This window comes from Mycteria americana, chromosome 1 (assembly GCF_035582795.1).
Source record: "Mycteria americana isolate JAX WOST 10 ecotype Jacksonville Zoo and Gardens chromosome 1, USCA_MyAme_1.0, whole genome shotgun sequence".
Classification (NCBI taxonomy): domain Eukaryota; kingdom Metazoa; phylum Chordata; class Aves; order Ciconiiformes; family Ciconiidae; genus Mycteria; species Mycteria americana.
In genome coordinates, this window is record NC_134365.1 from 54,875,460 (window position 1) to 54,896,018 (window position 20,559).

Genomic DNA, 20,559 nt, shown 5'->3' on the forward strand with positions numbered 1-20,559 from the left:
TCCAGGGGGGAAAAGAAAAAAAAAAAGCTCATTTACATGGATATGGACTAGTCCACTTCCAGGAGAGGTGATTTTAAAAGTCTAAGAGAGGTAACTGTACAGACACCAAAGAAAGTGTATGGGATGCCAACATTTGGCACTCACAGGCTACTTTGGTAATCTCAGTCTAGGCCAATATAACACAGAATTTTCACCAAACAAAATGTGTCATCCCATTTCTGCATCCGATGCCTGAAAACTGTCACAGAGTCAGCAGCACTGTCAGGCCAGTTCTTGCTGTAGCACTGGTTGTTTAGGCAGGTGTGTGCAGAGTATGGGTTCACCTTGCAGCAGCACAGTGTGGTATACACAGAAATAAAATGAACAGCCAGTTTAAGATGAAGTAGTCAATACTGATTACGTGCCATGAGGTCTGAATAGCAATTGTTATGTGAGTGTGTGCATGTGTATATGCAGTTATTATATATTTTCAGATATCTGTAACTTCTGGGATCTTTAGACTTGGCCCAAACAGAAAGTCCTTAACTTACCCCTATAAAATTTATCTGTCTGAATGGTCCTGGATGAATGGCATGAAGACAACATTAGAAATATTTCAAAATACATTGTATTTTAAGAACACTTCCAAATACTGATACTTTGTATCCTCAAGAGTTTTTTGGGGTTTGGTTTGGTTTTTGTTAGGTTTTTTTTGAACGTATTGGAAATAACATTGAAGAGTTACTATTTATCAGCTATTTAACTAAAAGTACAGTTTAAATTTCCCACTAATTTGCCACACTGTCCCAGTATAGATGCAGAACGCCACTACTATACTAAATAGCGCAGCCACCCTCACGCATGTCCCCCAGAAATGTGAAGCAAAGCTCCCAGAGCTTCCCTGAGAGACCCTCCATGGGGCTCCTCCGGCTGTTTGCTGTTACAAAAGGCATGGTATTGTACCCTTTCTCCTCCTTGAGATGTCTTCCCGTAACTCTTTCATTTATCCATCAATCCTATGGACGTCTTTACTTAACATTCTGATTTGGGTTTTGCAGTTGCTAATTGCTTTTGCTTTGTAAATATAAGAGGCTTATCTGACTGGAGGCTGACACACACATGCTAATGGATCCAACAATTGTAGAAGATTCTAATTTAAATGTAGGAATCAAACAGAAAGCTGACTGGTGGTGTTTATAAGAAAGTGACTAATCAGAAAAGCCGAGAGGGCCTCATATCAAGGGGAAAAAAAAAAATCAAATGGGCTCTGACATTCCCTAAATACTGTAGTCACAATTCCAAAACAGGCGGTTGCCTGAATTATAAAATAGATTCCATCAATAGATTTACACAATTTCATAAAAGATGGCTGAATAGTTTTGAACAAGGTTATGTCTGGTGAGGAGGGAAATAGAAAAAGATCTAAAATATAACATCAGACATTTAAAGAAAAAAACGTGCTGCCTTATGTTTCTGTGTTTGGAAAAATTAATATATAGAAAAAGACATATAAAAAAAATATATATCTTCTCAAAGGATAGCAATTTCCTTTTTGCACATGTATCTAGTACACTTTGTAGGGGATGAGGGAGGGGTGGTAAAGGGAAAGAACTAGGTAAATTTCTTACCTTAAAAATGTGTGCGCCATTTTGATTAATAAATAAGAAAGATGCAAGGGGGGGGGGGGTTGCTACTGAAACACTTTTTTTTTTCTCTGTTTTCCAAAGAAGCTACATAAAATTATGATGTGAAGATCTTTTATAGTGATATGAGTTCTGAGAATATGAAGACTAAATGCGTATTAAAACAGAAACCACACCAAAACAAAACCCTTGAAAAGTTCTTCAGTAAATTCTAACTTTCACACTTCTTGAAGACTTATTTCTGTTCATTTCAATATTTCTCTATTATATGAAAAAACTTATTATTGCCATAATCAGTAGAAATTTGTGAAAAATTTGTGCTGTTAAAAGAAAAAGAAAACAAAACAAACCACCAAGTACCCCGAAACACTTTTTTTTTTCTTTTTAAATTGTGTTTAATCTCAGGGTAAGTTAGTTTATTATTATCCATTTCACGGAGTGAAATTTATTACTTTGAGCAAGTCCGCCTTAAGCCAGGAAAGTTAGTATTAATAAAATACTGATCTCTATTTTGTTGTGAACCGTTAAAAATACATGTAGCATTTATATTCTAATTAGCATATGTTTAGCAAGGAGATAACCCGATGATTAGTGTGAGACTATTGGAATACTCTTTCGTTTCCCTTAAAGTGCTGAGCAAGAACGGGTCTCTTGCTTCCCCAGCAGGAAGCATTCCCAGAACATGACGTTGCGACTTGTGCTGCTTCCTTGCGGTCTGTTCTCCTCGAATTCTTTACGCTCTAAGCTTTCCTTAAAATGGTCAAATGTATGCTCGATAGGTAAAGCTATGACAGATATGTATGTGTTTCTGTGTGCATGTGCGGCGAGGAAAAAAAAAATCGAAACCACAAAACTAATCACGTTTTAATCCGCATGAAGGAAATACTACTTTACATTTAAAAAAGGAAAAAAACTCTTCTTATCATGCGGCTTGAGCATTTCCTTCCTCTCCACTTTTAAGCAACACGTAGAAGGACTTAGTAAAAGAAAGAAGCTGTAGGTCGAAGGCGACAAGGCTGGCGGGGATTATTTAAATATACTCGAGGAGGGTCTCTATGCAGGCAAATACTAATAACTAAAAAATTAAAAAGCAACACATGAAGCGTCCAAAGCATAAGCGGAGCCGGGCTGGGCGGGCGGGCGGGGATCAGCGGCGGGGCGGGGCGGTAGCGCCCAGAGCGGCCCCGGATTGGTCGGATTTTGCCGCAGACCCGCGGGCAGCGGAGAGGGACGGGACGGGGACGGGGACGGGGCCGGGGCAGGGGCCGGGAGCGCCGCAGCCCGAAACGCGGGCCCGGCGCCACCGCCCCCGCTCCTGCCACCGGCGGAGACCCAGAGCTGCCTCGCAACAGTCACCCGCGCAAGGGGCGCAGGGACGGGGCGGACGGGACGGGACGCGAAAGCAGCAAAGAGACGCGCGGGCTGACAGCGGGCAGGGGCAGCGCGCAGGGCGGCCCGAGTGCGGCAGGCGCGGGGCGGGAGTCCGGCCCCGCTGGCGACAGGCAGAGCCGGCGGACGCGTCCCGGGGGCCAGGGGCGGGGAGAGCGCCTCGGCCGCCGTCTCGCGGGAAGCCCGTGCCGAGCCGCGCGGGGGCCGCCCGGGGGCGGTGGGCAGGCGGGGGAAAGGGCGGAGACTGCGGCCGAGCCCCCGCCTCCCCGCCGCCCGCCTCCCGCCGCAGTCCTCAACCAGGTCGGCTGCAGGGCAATATACGGCGGCTCCGCGGCACTGGCGGCGTGCAGTGTGAGGCTGCGGGTGGCGGTGTCATGTCTGGCAGAGGCAAGGGCGGGAAGGGGCTCGGCAAGGGGGGCGCCAAGCGCCACCGCAAGGTGCTGCGCGACAACATCCAGGGCATCACCAAGCCGGCCATCCGCCGCCTGGCTCGGCGCGGCGGTGTGAAGCGCATCTCGGGGCTCATCTACGAGGAGACGCGCGGCGTGCTGAAGGTCTTCCTGGAGAACGTCATCCGCGACGCCGTCACCTACACCGAGCACGCCAAGAGGAAGACGGTGACGGCCATGGACGTGGTCTACGCCCTCAAGCGCCAGGGACGCACCCTCTACGGCTTCGGCGGCTAAACTCGATTTCTGGGATAGGTTACGCTTTCAGAACACAAAGGCTCTTTTCAGAGCCACCCACAGATTTCACAACGAGAGCTGTATATTACTGAATTTCGAATTTCAAAAGCTTTTAGTGCTCCTGTAACGTTAAAGCATTTTTGAGTCACTAACAGCTTGAAAATTTAAAAGCTGCTACCAGTATAATCTTCTTAAAACATTCTGAAAAAAAGTACTGCAAAATACCCAGTGTACTAAGATCAGATGTTTTAGACATTTCATTAATTTTTATTATGTATTTCGATACATTTTTTTTCGAACATACATGTATTTTCGATACACTATAACTGCAAATCACAACGATTTGTGTAGGTGCAGCGCCTAAGCTGTGACGGTTACAGGACGGAAGTGCTTGTAATTACGTTGGTATTTTGTACTCCAATAGGAATGGAACGATTACAATCCTCTAATTTGCATAACACCCTTATAAATAGGGGGGGCAGGCGCCATTTTTTTGTGTTGTTGAGGAACAGTGAACACTTTGGAAGGAAAATTTAAGGATGCCTGAGCCGGCGAAATCTGCTCCAGCACCGAAGAAGGGCTCCAAGAAGGCTGTCACCAAGACGCAGAAGAAAGGTGACAAGAAGCGAAAGAGAACAAGGAAGGAAAGCTACTCCATCTACGTGTACAAGGTGCTGAAGCAGGTGCATCCCGACACGGGCATCTCGTCCAAGGCCATGAGCATCATGAACTCCTTCGTCAATGACATCTTCGAGCGCATCGCCGGCGAGGCCTCGCGCCTGGCGCACTACAACAAGCGCTCCACCATCACCTCGCGGGAGATCCAGACGGCCGTGCGGCTCCTGCTGCCCGGCGAGCTGGCCAAGCACGCCGTCTCCGAGGGCACCAAGGCTGTCACCAAGTACACCAGCTCCAAGTAAAAGGGTTTTAAACTATAAACAAACGGCTCTTTTAAGAGCCCCCACGTTTTCTAAGAAGAGCTGCAATTGCAAATACAGGATTTTTTTCTGGATTTATGAACTATATGTCTGGAGTATTAAATACTGCTTCACTTTCTAAGCCGTGACCTTTCACTTTACAGAAACAGGGGATTTATTTGTAGCAATAAACAGCTCTCTCATTGTGAAATCTGTGGGTGGCTCTGAAAAGAGCCTTTGTGTTGTAACAGTGTTAAGGTTGCGATTCGACCTTAACCGCCGAAGCCGTAGAGGGTGCGTCCCTGGCGCTTGAGGGCGTAGACCACGTCCATGGCCGTCACCGTCTTCCTCTTGGCGTGCTCGGTGTAGGTGACGGCGTCGCGGATGACGTTCTCCAGGAAGACCTTCAGCACGCCGCGCGTCTCCTCGTAGATGAGCCCCGAGATGCGCTTCACACCGCCGCGCCGAGCCAGGCGGCGGATGGCCGGCTTGGTGATGCCCTGGATGTTGTCGCGCAGCACCTTGCGGTGGCGCTTGGCGCCCCCCTTGCCGAGCCCCTTCCCGCCCTTGCCTCTGCCAGACATGACACCGCCACCCGCAGCCTCACACTGCACGCCGCCAGTGCCGCGGAGCCGCCGTATATTGCCCTGCAGCCGACCTGGTTGAGGACTGCGGCGGGAGGCGGGCGGCGGGGAGGCGGGGGCTCGGCCGCAGTCTCCGCCCTTTCCCCCGCCTGCCCACCGCCCCCGGGCGGCCCCCGCGCGGCTCGGCACGGGCTTCCCGCGAGACGGCGGCCGAGGCGCTCTCCCCGCCCCTGGCCCCCGGGACGCGTCCGCCGGCTCTGCCTGTCGCCAGCGGGGCCGGACTCCCGCCCCGCGCCTGCCGCACTCGGGCCGCCCTGCGCGCTGCCCCTGCCCGCTGTCAGCCCGCGCGTCTCTTTGCTGCTTTCGCGTCCCGTCCCGTCCGCCCCGTCCCTGCGCCCCTTGCGCGGGTGACTGTTGCGAGGCAGCTCTGGGTCTCCGCCGGTGGCAGGAGCGGGGGCGGTGGCGCCGGGCCCGCGTTTCGGGCTGCGGCGCTCCCGGCCCCTGCCCCGGCCCCGGCCCCGTCCCCGTCCCGTCCCTCTCCGCTGCCCGCGGGTCTGCGGCAAAATCCGACCAATCCGGGGCCGCTCTGGGCGCTACCGCCCCGCCCCGCCGCTGATCCCCGGTTCCGCTCGTGGGGAGCCCTCGGAGGAACGTTTCCTGCCCAGCGCTGTCTTTGTTCCCTTCGGCCGTGGCGGCTCCGCGGTTTTTTTTGTGTGCCCGGACACTTCGCTGTCGACAGCTGCCCCCTTCTCCGTGCTGCCCTGGGGGTCGGGCTTCGAGCGTTTAGCGCTTTCATGTCCGCACGGAGCGACCTGCAGGTCGGTGCGAGAAGGAGCCGGAGCTCCCTAAGCGGCGGGGAAAACGGTCAGTGAGGGGCTCCAGTGGGAAACGCTTAGACCTGAGGCTTCTGTGAACGCAACACGGACCGGCTGCTTGGGAGCGGAGGAGGAGCCGTCCGCCTTTCTCTTCAGCCACCCCCAGCCCCGCAGCGCGGTCGCATGGGCAGCGCTGGCCGCAGGGCGCCGGGCTCGCTCCCGGCAGCTGCCGGCCTCTGAAATAAAGTGCTCGCTAACATGCAGCTGGATCCAACAAGCGAAAGAAAACATTGAAGGCATTACCAAGCATATGTCTGTATGACATCTCAAAGATGAAAAATAGCCAAATATTTTTTCTGCAAATGAGTAATCCAGAAATTTTGCTGTGTATTTCACACTTTTGCTTGCAAACCTCACACATATGCGGCCTACAGTAGGTTGGACTGTATTTGTAAGGTAGATGAATAAATACTGAAAGAGTTATGAGGTTATATCTTTAAATTAAATGTGTTAAGATTTTAAATGCTACTTACACACTCAGAATAGAAGTGATATGGCTATGGTACTTGCCAATTGTTATATTATTAGTATTTCGTGCACTTCAAACATGTCTACCTTTAAAAAATGATTGATATCATTTTAATTTTGTACAGTTGTTTATGTAATTTCATTCCTGAACATAATTTACAGAATTTAAGCAATGTCTCCAGAATATTTATTGGCAGAATATATTCCCTAAATTCAGGGGAAAACATGATTGAGATATTCATTTATTAAGTTACAAGTGTCCAAAAAAGTACAAATCTTTTCTATGATTATAATTATCACTGTGAATTCCATTTTCATTCAAACTGTTATTTGAAACAAATGAAAGTGAAAGAATTGTCACTCAAATATAGGTGACATGAGCAGGCAAAACCAGCTTTACTTTAGATTATGTTTGCTTTTTGACTGAACAGAATGAACTAAAACTGTTTATAGACTAACTGGAAGGTTTGCCACTAGTGGACCTGCCAGGCTGATGCCTAACATTACCATTTGGCTCCACAAAGTCTGCTTTTGTCTTTATACCTGAAGATCTGTATCTAGATATGTTTCCTGAGGCAGTTATAAACAACCTTCTGAATACTAAAGGAAGCCTAAAGGAATAACATAAAATCTTTTAGTGTGTCAAAATCATCACTTCTTCATAACTCTTCTTAAGTGCAGGGCCAGTATCCTAGTATAACTTTTCCCTCTGGCAGTATAACTGCTGGAAGACTTGGAAAATCACCTTCCAAAGTGTCCTGGCAGAAATGGGTGATGCAGAAGCTGAGACCAGTAACTTACGGATTAATTAGCTGCAACCCCTTTTCCCCAAAGTGTGGAGCACTTTTGATATAATTTAATATCATGCCTTCTAGAAGGCTGCCTTGTCTGTACATTGCTACAAGTGGCCACAGACATGTTTCCCGAGTGTTTCTGTTAGTGACATAGTCAGTTGTTTCACGGACCAGAAGGTTTTCTTAGACAAAAATAATTAAAGCAGAAAGAAAATTTTGCTGCTGAGTATAATCCCTAATGAAGTTGCTTTTACTGTTGATTGGAGACAATATTTATCATTTGGATCAAAGTTTATGATCTAATCCCCAGATTATAGGTACTACATTTTGCTCATGAGTTTGGACACATAGTACTAGGAGTTAAATGAGAAAGGAAACCTCTGCAAAACTCTGCTCCATTAAAAAAAAAAAATCTGTAGCTTTTCCAGTGTGCTTTAATTAGGACAGTCACCCTAGCTCCTCATTAAACTATAATGAGGAAATTACATTTGTTTGTTACAGTAAGACAACATCTCACCATGACTGCACAACAAAGTACATAATTACTAAAAAAATCATCACATCGGTGTATTATATCCAACTGCAAAGTTGCTCTTAATTTTCTGGAGAGCTTATATGGCAATTTAAATCCATATCTGTATCTGCTACAACTATAATAATAATAATAATAATAATAATATGCAAACTAAAGTCATGGAAGATCTTTTTAATAGAGTACATTATTCCTAAGATTGCAAGCAAAGTAAAGGTGAAAAAGAATAGAAAAACCTTTTATCTTACTTTTTAACTATGCAATTCTAAGACTTTTGATATATAGATTGACATTATTGGTTTATCCCTAAACATAACTGTGATCTATAACATTTGAAGAAGCTTGATTGGAATTTTTTTTGCATCACAAGTTCTTTAGAATGTGAAGGTGTATTGGAAACCAGTGATACGGCTCAGTCACCGTATGATATAGATTTCCTCTTTACTACTGTTCATTGTATATGCAAATGAGAGAAAGCTCATTTATTTAAACTTGTTTTGCTACATTCCTTCATCCAGTGGAATCTGCTTGAAAGCCACGAGTCTTTAATACCAGTAGATTTGCCATCACTCTTATGATATAATCCATCTGACTTATAAGACATTTATATTTACATTTGAGACCTCATCAGTGTGATGGTAGCACAGGGTTCACAACTGGTACTAGTGGCTAAGAATAAAAAATAGGGAATGCTAAGAAGTGGAGCTAAGTATCATGGAGGGTGAAACCCCAGTTACAGAGGTGAGCATAGTAGTGAGTGAAATAAGAGGTGTTTGGAATGAAATGCTGAAGAAAATAATGAATTTCCAGTCAGATGACAAGAAGAATTTGGAGGGATGTGCTGGACTTACCTCCACACCCAGAGAAGGGCAGGGGTCACTCCTGTGGTACCAACTCATTTCCACATATAGGAGTTTGTTAACAGAGAAATCCTCCTCCTGGACACAGGTACCCCCACCCCCATGGGCTTTCTCTGGAATTCCAGTGCTTTAATCGAGAGATACATGTTTGCAGCCCAGAAAGCCAACCATATCCTGGGCTGCATAAAAAGCAGCATGGTCAACAGGTCGAGGGAGGTGATTCTCCCCTTCTACTCTGCTCTCGTGAGACCTCATCTGGAGTACTGCATCCAGCTCTGGGGTCACCAACACCAGGAAGACACGGATCTGTTAGAGCAGGTCCAGAGGAGGGCCACAAAAATGATCAGGGGGCTGGAACACCTCTCCCATGAAGAAAGGCTGAGAGAATTGGGGTTGTTCAGCCTGGGGAAAAGCAGGCTCTGGAGAGACCTTATTGCAGCCTTTCAATATAGAAAGACAGAGAGAGACTTTTCACCAAGGCCTGTAGTGACAGGAAAAGGGTCAATGGTTTTAAACAAAAGGAGGGGAGATTTACATTGGATATAAGGAAGAAATTTTTTGCAACAAGGGTGGTAGGACACTGGACCAGGCTGCCCAGAGAAGTTGTGGTGCCCCATCCCTGGAAGTGTGCAAGGCCAGGTTAGAACAATTTGATCCAGTGGAAAACGACCCTGCTCACGGCAGGGGGTTGGACTAGATGATCTTTGATGGTCCCTTCCAACCCAAACCATTCTAGAATTGCGATCTTCTGACACACACATGTGCAGGGATCTGTTCTGGAAACTAAATATAGAAGACTTGTGCATGTGAAAACACAGTTTTTATATTTTCACAGTTCTTCAAGAAGAGAAGTATGAGTGCTAGGAGATATGTAGCTGCAGCTAAAGAGGATCAATAAAACAGCTGAATGAAAACATTACAGCTCTAAATGTATCCACTTGCAAAAAAACACTTAGGCACAGATATTGTGACCGTATCAGAATAGCCTGGTGGTCCAGACAGCTCTCTTCCTTTATGTTTCTCTCCACAAATGATCCTTGATGTCTCACTTCGGCCATGTTACAGTCCTACATAAAAAGTCTCTCTGCTACAGCTTGGGGGTGGGGCAGGGAGGAGAGACGCAGAGGACAGTGTCTTACTATACATGGTATCTTCCTTCCTCCAGGCCCAGAATTATTCCTCCTTCTCCCCAAGGGATGGGGAGGGCAGAGGTGCTGCACAAGTGGGAGCTACGGCCCCAATGCAGTGTGCTGCAGGCCGTCAGGTACAACTTCTGGGAAAATCCTAGCAAGAGGAATCAGCTAGACAGTCTTTCTCATAATTTCTAACAGTGAATCTAAAGAGCTTTAACATTGTGCTCCTGGGTGATACTTGTGCTAACAATGTAGAAGATTAATTGAAATAATATTGCCTGCTGTTAACTTATGTACCAAGAGGAATGGCTATGCACAGTGAGGGAATTTAAGAGTGACAAGTCTGAAAATCCCACTTAAAACAGTAACATATCAGCGCTGCAAGGAGTTTCTTCTGAATGGAAAGATGCTACATTGTTGCTTTACAGTGCAGGTGTGACCAGTTAAGGATCTAGATCAAAATGAGCCATTTCCCCTAAAGCATTTCTCATTTTATTTCTAAATAAAGTTAAGTCACAGGGAAGCTTTACATCTTTTAAAGAAGAAAGGCCTACAAAGTAAGCCTTTCTTCATTCTTAGATGTAGTTATATAGGTTTGGGATGGTCTCTTATTTATTTTCATGCTGTATAGCTTTTTCCACTCCCCCCTCAGATCTTTAGCAACCCCCTCTATATTTCACACCATAAGCAGCCTGTAAAGTCATGAAAGTTGAGCAGATCCAACACTAAGAACAAGTGTTTTGCCAATCCTGTTACAAGACAGACACAAAAGACTCAATAAATCATTACTGATATAATTAGTGTTCTTTCATTAAAAAGTATGAGGAGTTAGAAAGCAAATGTACCACCCCTCTCAGTAAGGAACCAAAAGTTTTAAGACATTGCCACAGAGAATTATTTTAGCTCCCTAAGAAAACCAACATATAAGAAACACTTAGCACCAAAGCAGTTTTGTAAAGAAAGCAAGACAACTCTTTTCTGACTCTGTGGGTGGCTCTGAAAAGAGCCTTTGGGTTATAATGTTATGTGGTGCAAGTCCAAGCAATTTTGCTCGCTAAGCTTATTTGCTTTTAGCCTTATGGCTCTCAGTCTTCTTGGGCAGCAGCACGGCCTGGATGTTGGGCAGCACGCCGCCCTGCGCGATGGTCACCTTGCCCAGCAGCTTGTTGAGCTCCTCGTCGTTGCGGATGGCCAGCTGCAGGTGGCGGGGGATGATGCGCGTCTTCTTGTTGTCGCGGGCCGCGTTGCCCGCCAGCTCCAGGATCTCGGCCGTCAGGTACTCCAGCACGGCCGCCATGTAGACGGGCGCTCCAGCCCCCACCCGCTCCGCGTAGTTGCCCTTGCGCAGCAGCCGGTGTACACGGCCCACGGGGAACTGCAGCCCGGCCCGTGATGAGCGCGACTTGGCCTTAGCTCGGACTTTGCCTCCTTGCTTCCCGCGGCCGGACATACTTTAGACGCTGAAAGAATAAAAAAAGACCTCCCCGCCTAAATCGAGATCGAGAAAATCATACTGACGGAACGGCTCTTCCCGTTTTATCCCTTCCCTGGGCGGGATTAGCGCATGGTGATTGGCTGGAAGTAGTCATTGATCATGCAACCAATGAGAAGACGGATCGTATTATGACCAATCAGAGACAAAGATACAGCCGGTGCAGGAAGGGCCAATCGAATTGTAAGAGTTCGAGGTCTGCTATTTGCATAACAGCCCTATAAATAGAGGGCGCTGCGGCCATCTTAGTTGCTGTTCTTATTCTGAAGGCGAGGAGAAGCGCTGTTAAAATGCCTGAGCCGGCTAAGTCCGCCCCCGCGCCCAAGAAGGGCTCCAAGAAGGCAGTGACCAAGACGCAGAAGAAGGGCGACAAGAAGCGTAAGAAGAGCCGCAAGGAGAGCTACTCCATCTACGTGTACAAGGTGCTGAAGCAGGTGCACCCCGACACGGGCATCTCGTCCAAGGCCATGGGCATCATGAACTCCTTCGTCAACGACATCTTCGAGCGCATCGCCGGCGAGGCCTCGCGCCTGGCGCACTACAACAAGCGCTCCACCATCACCTCGCGGGAGATCCAGACGGCCGTGCGGCTCCTGCTGCCCGGCGAGCTGGCCAAGCACGCCGTCTCCGAGGGCACCAAGGCTGTCACCAAGTACACCAGCTCCAAGTAGAGCGTCTCCGATCGTCCGTTTTAACCCAAAGGCTCTTTTAAGAGCCACCCACATACTCCCTGAAAGAGCTTTAGCACAGCAGTGTCTCAAGTGTTTTTAGGTGTGAAAATGTACTTAGGAAATGGTAAACAGAATTTGAAATAAATCTGTTGTTAATCAGTTATCGGAGCATGCAATGATTAAAGATCTGTCTCTGAAATCCTCGGTTAATATTTTACATCTTCAAGCAAATTCAGATGTGTTAACTACTACTTCATTAGTGTTAACATTCAAATACTCACTTTTCTAATAAATGTAAGCAGTGTTGTTAAGCTTTTTTCAGCAGAGATGAGATGCGGTACATTATATTATGCATTCCGTCATAAATAAGAAATTCACATAGCTTCCAACATGTACATTAACACACCCACCCCAAAAAATGAGGATGAGAAGAAAATAAAGAGACCCTGATCACTTTTTTAGCGTAGCTGTCGCGGGTAGTCGAAGCTTGAAAAGTTTCCCTTCTGCATGAGAAGATACGAAGCAGCCTTGTCGGTCGGAAGACAAGGACAAGAAGACTAGGAGAAGCGACGACACCTGTAAGGCGGGGTAGACGCTTTGGGAGGACGAGCTGCCCGGGAAAGCGTGGACCCGGGATCACCGGCAAGCGCGGAGGCAGCGCGGGCAGCGCGCCGTGTGGCGAAGCAAGCGCGGGATTTTCGAAATGTTCCAATCGCCCAATGAGAGGCCGCGGCTTCTCCCGTTAGCCAATCACGACCGGTCACAGGCTGATCTCCCGGAGCCACCGGTGCTGCGGGCAGCTCCTGCCGGGTGCAGGAGAAGCCTCGGCGGCAGAGCGCCCTGCCCGCAGCGGCTCAGGCTTGCTCCCCGGCAGAGCTCCTGCCGCTCCGGCTGCACCGCCACCAGGCCGGCAGGGTGCGGAAGAGGACCGCTGGTAGCTCTACCCGCCTCCCGCCCCGGCAATCTCCTTCTCAAAAAGCAGCAGGTCGGTGAAGTCACGCAGAAATTAAGACCTGCCCCACGACAGCGCTGCTAAGCAGAAAGGTCATTGCCAAGGAAGCGGAGGAGCCGTGCTGACGGTTCCCAGCTACGGTCACTAAGAGGTGTGGCAATCGCGCCCAGGCTGTTAGGAACCGCGCTGGTTAAAGCACCGAAAGAAACCTCCGCGCCCCAGAGCGATACCCGCCCTAAGCGGTCCCTTTAACACATACACTCTCTTGCAGTGTTCAAAAAAGCCAGCCTTTAGAAAGCGCTTTCGCAGGGAATGTAAACTTTATTTTTCCAAGTCTTAGTGTATCCACGGCCGGAAGTTTAGCGTCCCATCCACTTCACAGATGAACGTCCCACACGGATAGTGGGGTGTGGTTAGCTCTGCTGCTGGCGCGGAGCTCGGTGGCGGAGTCTATCAGCCCTTTTTCGGACAATAGTGGGTGGCTCTTAAAAGAGCCGTTGGGTTTAAGTATTTCCACTTCAACACTTCACTTCTTGGGCGCCGCCTTCTTTGCCTTGGCCGCTTTGGGCTTGGCCGCCTTGGGCTTGGCTGCTTTGGGTTTCACCGCCTTCGCCTTGGCCGGGCTCTTCGCCGCTGCCGCCGCCTTTTTGGGCTTGGCAGCCTTAGTCGCCTTCTTGGGGCTCTTGGCCGCTTTCTTGGCCGCAGCTGCCGCCGGCTTCTTGGCTTTTTTGGGGCTCTTCTTCACCGCCGCCGCCTTCTTGGGCTTCTTGGCAGCGCTGGCGGGCTTCTTGGCCGCCGGCTTCTTGGGCTTGGCCGCGGGCGCCCGCTTCTTGGGGGCTTTTTCCTTCACTTCTCCCGGTTTCTTGCTGAGGCGGAAAGAACCGGAGGCGCCGGTGCCCTTGGTCTGCACCAGCGTGCCCTTGCTGACGAGGCTCTTGAGCCCCAGCTTGATGCGGCTGTTGTTCTTCTCCACATCGTAGCCGCCGGCGGCCAGCGCCTTCTTGAGCGCGGCGAGGGAGAGCCCCTTGCGCTCCTTGGAGGCGGAGACGGCCTTGGTGATCAGCTCGGTGACGCTGGGGCCCGCCGGCTTGCGGGCTTTGGAGCCGCCCGCCGCCTTCTTCGGCTTCTTGGCGGCGGCCTTGGCGGCGGGGGCCGCGACAGCGGGAGCGGCAGCGGGAGCGGTCTCCGACATCGCTGCAGAGACTTCTTCCTAATCAAAAGAAAGTAATTGGGCTACAGTAACCCCGATGCCTGAATTTATAGCGAAGCGGTGATCTGTGATTGGTGCTTTGCAGAGCCCGCCTAACTGTTAGCCAGGAAGAGCTTTCGTCCTCTGAGTCTGTGTTTCTTCGGAGTTATAAATTCATATTTTTTGTAAACTGCGAGCCACGAAATCACCCCAGTTTCTTCGGGGAGCGAAGAGAAGACGGTGGACTTTCGTTCGGGGGAGTTTCTTGCTGTTGGGACCCCAGATGAGAGAGAAAAGATGTGTTTAACCCCGCGTTGTGAAGCCAGAGAGACCCCGGGAACGGCAAACTTTTGTTTTTCCTTCTAAATTAAAATAAAACCCGTAGATAAAAAGTCTCCCCCGTAATGCAGACTTATTCTTTAGGGGGTTTTCTACAGATTAGGATAGAAACCGAGGGGAGAGCTTCAGTATTTTTGTCGTAAATTGATTTCAAAGAGAAGGAAGTAACACAATTTCATGGCTGAGCTTTGAATATGGATACAGATTCGGCTGCCTTAACCATATCTTTAACTATTAAGGATACAGTATTTCTACAGAATTTCGTGTTTTGGGAAAATAAGAGACCTTCAGAGGAGTATATATACTGTTGAAAAGTGTCTGGAACTTACCAGGGCTCTGCATTTTTTGTGGTGTTCTGTAGGTGAATAGCAAGATTTTGATATTTTTACAAATACTTTCTGTTTATAAAATGAAGCTGTCAATGCCTAGTTAATGCATATAAATTCCGAATAAACTGCTAGTTCAACGCTTTCTCAGTTACAGTAGTGTATACTATCATTCTTTAAGACTTAGAGAAGTCAGGAGCAGACTTGTAGGGGAAAAATGTCAAACAGGTATAGATACACTAATATGTATCAGATGCTACTTAAACATTAATGGAGCCAGCTGAAGGCGCGGTTCTCCCCCAAAAAATTAAATAATGTGGAAATCTGGCCTGTGTGAACAGAATGCTTCAGCCTCAATATTACCTATAAATATTTGGACACATTGTTGGGGCTTTTTCTTTATTTCCCATAAGTTTTATGAAACCTGCCATTCTCTTCTTTAAAGGAAAACACTCGCGAGTTTAAGTTTTCATCCAAATCCTCAGAATATTGAAATAATCTTCAGACAACCCTCATAAATTAGAATCAGCTTTAATTATTATGATCTCAGTTATTAAGTCTCACAAAGTGACAACAGAAATTAATTAATTTTTTTAAGGTCTGCTACAAATTGTTTGGGATAATTTTTTATTAAATCAGAAGAAAACAGCGTCAATTGGCTTCTAGTTAAAAAGCAGCCAGAATTTTTTTCCTTGGTTGAAAAGAACAAATTAAGCCCAAACCTAATATTTTGCCCCATTGTACTTTGTAAAAACTTGTCATGCAAAACGTCAGTGGACTACTTCAGCAAAGGAGCCTCTCTTCTAACATGGATGAATTTGAGATTCTGGAAGACAAGTAGTATGTTGCAAAAGGCCCTGGCATTTATTTTCATACATTAAATGTTGAAGAGATAATTAAGTTATACTTAATAGTAAGTAGTTGTAGTTGAAACGAGATAGATTAAAAAGGCAAGGATAAATGAGATACGGTAGAATAACAAAAGTGAAAACAATGAACTGTCACTTTTTCATATTCTCTTTTAGTTCTATTCTTATTTTGTTTTGTCTGCGTGCAGGCCAGCTAATAAATACTTTGAAGGAGAGAAGGAGAGGAAGGGAAAAGCAGAGAAAGGGAAAAATTAGGCTTTTCAGTACCCCACAGTAAAAACCAGACTGAAAGGCATACCGAAGCAGGCTGCAAAATCTGCCATGCTTCTCGTGAACGTTGTTCCCGCATAAGCAACTAGCAAATCCACAGTAGCCATAGAGTTTGAAAGCTCAGGTTGGTAACCCAAATGAACAACAGGAATATTTTTCTGAGAGGTAAAAAGGCAGTTACTGGTAGCAATATGAAGACATTATGCTTATTTTCCAGGTTAGGTGAATAGAGATGGCCGTAAAGCAGAATCTGACTGTAAGTGATACAAAAGACAGAGCCGGGAAGGGTTGTCATCTATCCGGGTCTGTTTAATGTAATGCACATTCTTCAGGGAATAAGGACTGAAAGAAACTTAATGTGCCTTAACCTCTGTAGCTTTGATGATTTAGTGTTAGATCTCTACATCTCTGGTTTATTACACTTGAAACTGGTCGGAGCAACTGGGAGTGGACAGCAACTGCTGGTGCAAGAGTGCAGCTGTAGCCCCAGGTGTGGGTCCTCTTCACCAGCTCCATCCCTCACGTCCACACATTTGGGCAAGTTTCCCTTCGAGCTTGCTCTTTGTAAACCTGTTCTCAGTCCACCAGGAGAGGAGAGATTTCCTTCCCCTCCCCCATAAACAGGCTGCAGTTTAGAGATAAAGACAGGAGGTAGAAAGAGATGGGCAAAGAGCTCTCAGATCTTGCTCCCTAAGTAGGGGCCGTCACTTGAACTCCATTCACAGCACATAGGGATTGCTGTCCCTACTCTGTGACAAGTTTTAAAGGATCGTCTCTGTTTTTGTAAGGAAAGCAGATGAAGAAGATACTGATCTGAGGTTTTCAAGGAGAAGAATTTAGGACTTCTACTTTTAGTTCTGGATGGGTCCGTGTAAATCTGCATGTCTTAAAGAGTTCCCTGCTCCAGGTGCTGACTATTTTGAGTTGCACTTCCGAAGTTCTTTGCTTTTCCCTAATAGTCTGAGACACTGGAAGACTTGGCAGCTGGCCTCCGGCATTATGTGTCAGCATCCTTTATTGTATCTATTCCTCAACCACCAAACCAGCCCTGTTCTGCACAAAGCATTATTCCTGGCCTACTTCTGAGCAGTGAGAATATTCCTGGTCTTACCAACCATTTCTGCAAGAGGCGATCTTTTTTTTAAGAGAGGGGCTTTAGAGATACGAGGTGGTGTGAAAAGGGGGGCTTTTCTAGGGTTATTTCCCCCCCTGGCCCCAGCAATGACATTTTCTAGATAATTGAATAAAATGAACTTGTCACAAGCTCTGAACATTTTTCAGGTTTGCATTGCTGGAAATAGCTGTTAAATGCAACATTGGACCAAAATAACAGTTCTCAATTTTGAGAGAGACCAATCACTTATCTACCTTACAAATACCATTGATATTGCCCTGGGTGTTTTACAGATAAGAGAAAAAGACAAAGCAAAGCAAGCATCCCACCACATAACTTAGCAAATCAGTAGTAGAGTATGGAACAGTTTTTCAACCTGACAGAGAAATTTTCTTACTGTCAAGCAACATTACTTGAAAAAAAATTTTGAGAGTGAGCTGGTAATAAAAATTGTTTGCAGTTTCCATGTAAAGAGACAAATATTTAAATTTGACTCCTTTTATAGTAAATTTCAATCAAACAGCAAAGATTGAAAGTTCTCCTGTTTTCCTTTCCAAGCACCCTGTCCAAATGCAGGCTCTGTTTATCTCCTACTCAGGACCTCAAATTAATTTCTTATGCCTCCTTAAGAGGCATACCCTTACTTCCCCAAAACAGAACCTCATTTCCATGCATCATCACACAACACGCTCTGGCTTCCTTCCTTGCCTAGCAGTATAGGTGCCAGTGCAGATTACAGAAGATCCTACAAAATGCCAGTGTATCGTCCAGTGCAAGGATCTTCAAAACAAAAGTAGTTCACATATAACATAAGAAGTCATTCCTAAAACTGTATAGCAGAGAAAACACTTGATTTTTTTCTTATCACGACAGAAGCTCCACATGCAGGAGAAACAGATTAGCATTAGACAAATAGAGGCAGATTAGTCGTTCAGACTGCAGGAGGAGAACAACCCAGATAAGGTGATTAGCCAAATTTAGCTGAAAGCCTACACTCATTTAATTACAATTGCTATTGTTATCATGGTGAAGACCCAGAGAAATTACGGACTTTTAGTTGAAGCATGCTATCTTCTTGACAAAGAATGATTTTGCAGACATTCAAGTAATGACTCTCAATATTAATAATAAAAACACCATAACAAGATCAAAAGACGTTAGCCAAGTCTCTGGCATGCTGCAACTACATTGGCAATACCGATCCAACAATTGCAAAGTTTATATAGTAGGTAAGAGTTAAGATGTCAAAGGGCTGTCAGTAGTAAAGAAGCCTGTATTCTTTTACATGTATACTTCAGCTAAGCTAACAAAAATACACTGACAGATATTTCATTGTTAGGGCAATCACATCTCCTAAAAAAAAGTATCTTGCCTTCTAATCTAACACCTAATGCAATAGGTCCTACCCCCATGCTCAAAGAAGGGTCAAGCGAGAGCAGGGAGACACTACAACCTCTCTAGGCAGTCTGTTCCAAAAAATTCTGTCTTATGTTTAAGTAGAATTTCCTGTGTTTCAGTTTGTGCCCATTGCCTCCTGTCCTGGGCAGTACTTAGAAGACTCTGGTTCTGTCTCCTTTATTTCCCCCCGCAGGTATCTGAACACATGGGTAAGACTCCTTTAAGCCTTCTTTTCTTCCGGCTGAACAGCCTCAGCTCTTTCAGCCTCTCCTCATATGAGAGATGCTGCAGTCCCTTAATCATCTTTGTGGCGCTTCGCTGGTTTCGCTCCAGTTATGTCCATGTCTCTGTTGCACTGGGGAGCCCAGAACTGGACACAGCACTCCAGATGGGTCTCACCAGTGCTGACTGGAGGGAGACAATCATTTCCCTCGGTACTATTTTGCAAATACTTCTCCAGGTTAATTTGTGAAACCTAGGTACAGATTAACCCTGAATGGCACTCCTGCCACTTTTTAGATTTTGGTTAAATAAAGGTAGCTTCAAAAAACGTTGTTACCTCTCACACAGTCCTTAGTTTAAAGACTTGTCAAGACCAGTTTGAGCTACCCTGATTTGGCTCAGTGATCTTGTTGTCCATGACTGTAGGACTTGTTAAGGCTAGTTGGAGTCTCAGCAAAACTGCCACTTTGAAAAAAATCCCTACATTCTGGAGTGATCAAAAGGTGGAGAGAGGTGACTCTCCTGCCTGCCATAACTGCTAAATATTTGCTAACCACCAAAAAAAAGGGGCTGTGCATTTTAATGAATCAGCCTCAAAATCTCCATGTCCGTGCAGACAATGACAGCCTAAAGCATCAAAATATTCCTTCTAGCTTCTGAAAGCCTTTGGATCAGAGATTCTCTTGTAATCGAGTTTTACTTTTCTCCACCCATCTGTGGGACTGAGAATTATCACTATTAGTAGTAGTAGTATTAAACACAGGAATCCCAGTTATAAGCACAATTTTGTTCTACTGAGTTATGTAGACTCTAAATTTAGTATTGTTTTCAATTGAAGAAAAGAGGAAGCAGGTAAATACAGAAAGACAAAGAAATACTAGGGACCTACATGCGAAAGCGTGGAAATGTAATCCTACCTATAACTCTCACTGAATGCCTGGAAAAAATCGAAATGTGGTATCTGAACTTATGTCACATGCTGTCTATTATCCCAGGTGCACAACACAGACAAATGACAATTCTTTTTTTGTAAGTCAGATTGCAAATACTGATTCAGTCAGAGATGGAAATTGAATCTAGGCCATCAATACAGAAAAACTACGTCCTACCGCTTCAGTGGCACTCAGGATGTACATGTTATTAGATGCCATTTCCTAAGCTATCAAAGGTAGTTCTAGCCCTTCATGCTGAGTGAAGGGAAGTAGGATGCTGAAAGCTTACCTGTGATAATACGCCATAGACTCAGCTATGCACCCAGCCTATGCAGCCACTCTGTTACTCTTAAGGTGTCTGAAGAATATGGGCAAGAACTAAGCACATAAGGCATTCTGGGTTACAGATTTATTCATTGCTCAGGTTTACAGACTCGGCACACCCTGGGGAAGGAATACCTCATTGATATCGAGTTGTACTAATTACCAACTCAGTCAAATTCAAGGAAGATATGAAGAAAATCAAGAATTTACAGTAGTCAAAACAGACATCGATTTGTAAGACATAAGGGAAGAAATTAAACCCATGTTTAACTGGCTTGCTCCAAAATTAACTTTAGAAAGAGTCCCAGTAGAGGAAGCAATGTTTCCCTAGAGCTGGCTGATACACTGAAGATTTTCTGTGTTTCATTTTATTTCAGTTTAGAAAAATATTAGAAGTGAAACTAATAATCAGGGAAACTTGGTCTAGCACAACACCCCCCACCCCACCCCCCAACACACAGGGTAGAAAGTGATATTTAAATATTTATGATTGTCAACTATGAAATTAAAATGCTGTGTCAAACAGAGTTCTGCAAGGATCAGTCCTAGGCCTGGTATAATTTTATTTATGATCTGAATATAGTCTACAGGGCATGTATAG

The 20,559-nt window shown here is 46.0% G+C and overlaps 6 protein-coding genes across 6 annotated transcripts; 3 read left to right on the forward strand and 3 right to left on the reverse strand.

Annotated features, from left to right (window-relative positions):
• Nucleotides 1-3,354: 3,354 nt before the first annotated feature.
• Nucleotides 3,355-3,901, forward strand: LOC142408286 (histone H4). The gene has a single exon (XM_075498611.1). The coding sequence runs from the start codon at nucleotides 3,386-3,388 to the stop codon at nucleotides 3,695-3,697; it is 312 nt and encodes a 103-aa protein (XP_075354726.1). The 5' UTR covers nucleotides 3,355-3,385; the 3' UTR covers nucleotides 3,698-3,901.
• Nucleotides 3,902-3,990: 89 nt separating this feature from the next.
• On the forward strand, nucleotides 3,991-4,715 carry LOC142408279 (histone H2B 7). Its single transcript, XM_075498600.1, has one exon. The coding sequence runs from the start codon at nucleotides 4,237-4,239 to the stop codon at nucleotides 4,615-4,617; it is 381 nt and encodes a 126-aa protein (XP_075354715.1). The 5' UTR covers nucleotides 3,991-4,236; the 3' UTR covers nucleotides 4,618-4,715.
• A 121-nt stretch (nucleotides 4,716-4,836) lies between these two features.
• Nucleotides 4,837-5,227, reverse strand: LOC142408294 (histone H4). Its single transcript, XM_075498624.1, has one exon. The coding sequence runs from the start codon at nucleotides 5,196-5,198 to the stop codon at nucleotides 4,887-4,889; it is 312 nt and encodes a 103-aa protein (XP_075354739.1). The 5' UTR covers nucleotides 5,199-5,227; the 3' UTR covers nucleotides 4,837-4,886.
• Nucleotides 5,228-10,634: 5,407 nt separating this feature from the next.
• LOC142408306 (histone H2A.J) lies at nucleotides 10,635-11,484 on the reverse strand. Its single transcript, XM_075498651.1, has one exon. The coding sequence runs from the start codon at nucleotides 11,308-11,310 to the stop codon at nucleotides 10,921-10,923; it is 390 nt and encodes a 129-aa protein (XP_075354766.1). The 5' UTR covers nucleotides 11,311-11,484; the 3' UTR covers nucleotides 10,635-10,920.
• A 111-nt stretch (nucleotides 11,485-11,595) lies between these two features.
• On the forward strand, nucleotides 11,596-12,255 carry LOC142408311 (histone H2B 1/2/3/4/6). The gene has a single exon (XM_075498663.1). It carries the CDS (start codon nucleotides 11,643-11,645, stop codon nucleotides 12,021-12,023), a length of 381 nt encoding a protein of 126 aa, XP_075354778.1. The 5' UTR covers nucleotides 11,596-11,642; the 3' UTR covers nucleotides 12,024-12,255.
• A 1,021-nt stretch (nucleotides 12,256-13,276) lies between these two features.
• LOC142408301 (histone H1.01-like) lies at nucleotides 13,277-14,202 on the reverse strand. The gene has a single exon (XM_075498637.1). It carries the CDS (start codon nucleotides 14,165-14,167, stop codon nucleotides 13,502-13,504), a length of 666 nt encoding a protein of 221 aa, XP_075354752.1. The 5' UTR covers nucleotides 14,168-14,202; the 3' UTR covers nucleotides 13,277-13,501.
• Nucleotides 14,203-20,559: the final 6,357 nt, after the last annotated feature.

Bases quoted from the DNA above. Each gene is read 5' to 3' on its own strand.
- LOC142408286 (XM_075498611.1), top strand. From the start codon at position 3,386: ATGTCTGGCAGAGGCAAGGGCGGGAAGGGGCTCGGCAAGGGGGGCGCC.
- LOC142408279 (XM_075498600.1), top strand. From the start codon at position 4,237: ATGCCTGAGCCGGCGAAATCTGCTCCAGCACCGAAGAAGGGCTCCAAG.
- LOC142408294 (XM_075498624.1), bottom strand. From the start codon at position 5,198: ATGTCTGGCAGAGGCAAGGGCGGGAAGGGGCTCGGCAAGGGGGGCGCC.
- LOC142408306 (XM_075498651.1), bottom strand. From the start codon at position 11,310: ATGTCCGGCCGCGGGAAGCAAGGAGGCAAAGTCCGAGCTAAGGCCAAG.
- LOC142408311 (XM_075498663.1), top strand. From the start codon at position 11,643: ATGCCTGAGCCGGCTAAGTCCGCCCCCGCGCCCAAGAAGGGCTCCAAG.
- LOC142408301 (XM_075498637.1), bottom strand. From the start codon at position 14,167: ATGTCGGAGACCGCTCCCGCTGCCGCTCCCGCTGTCGCGGCCCCCGCC.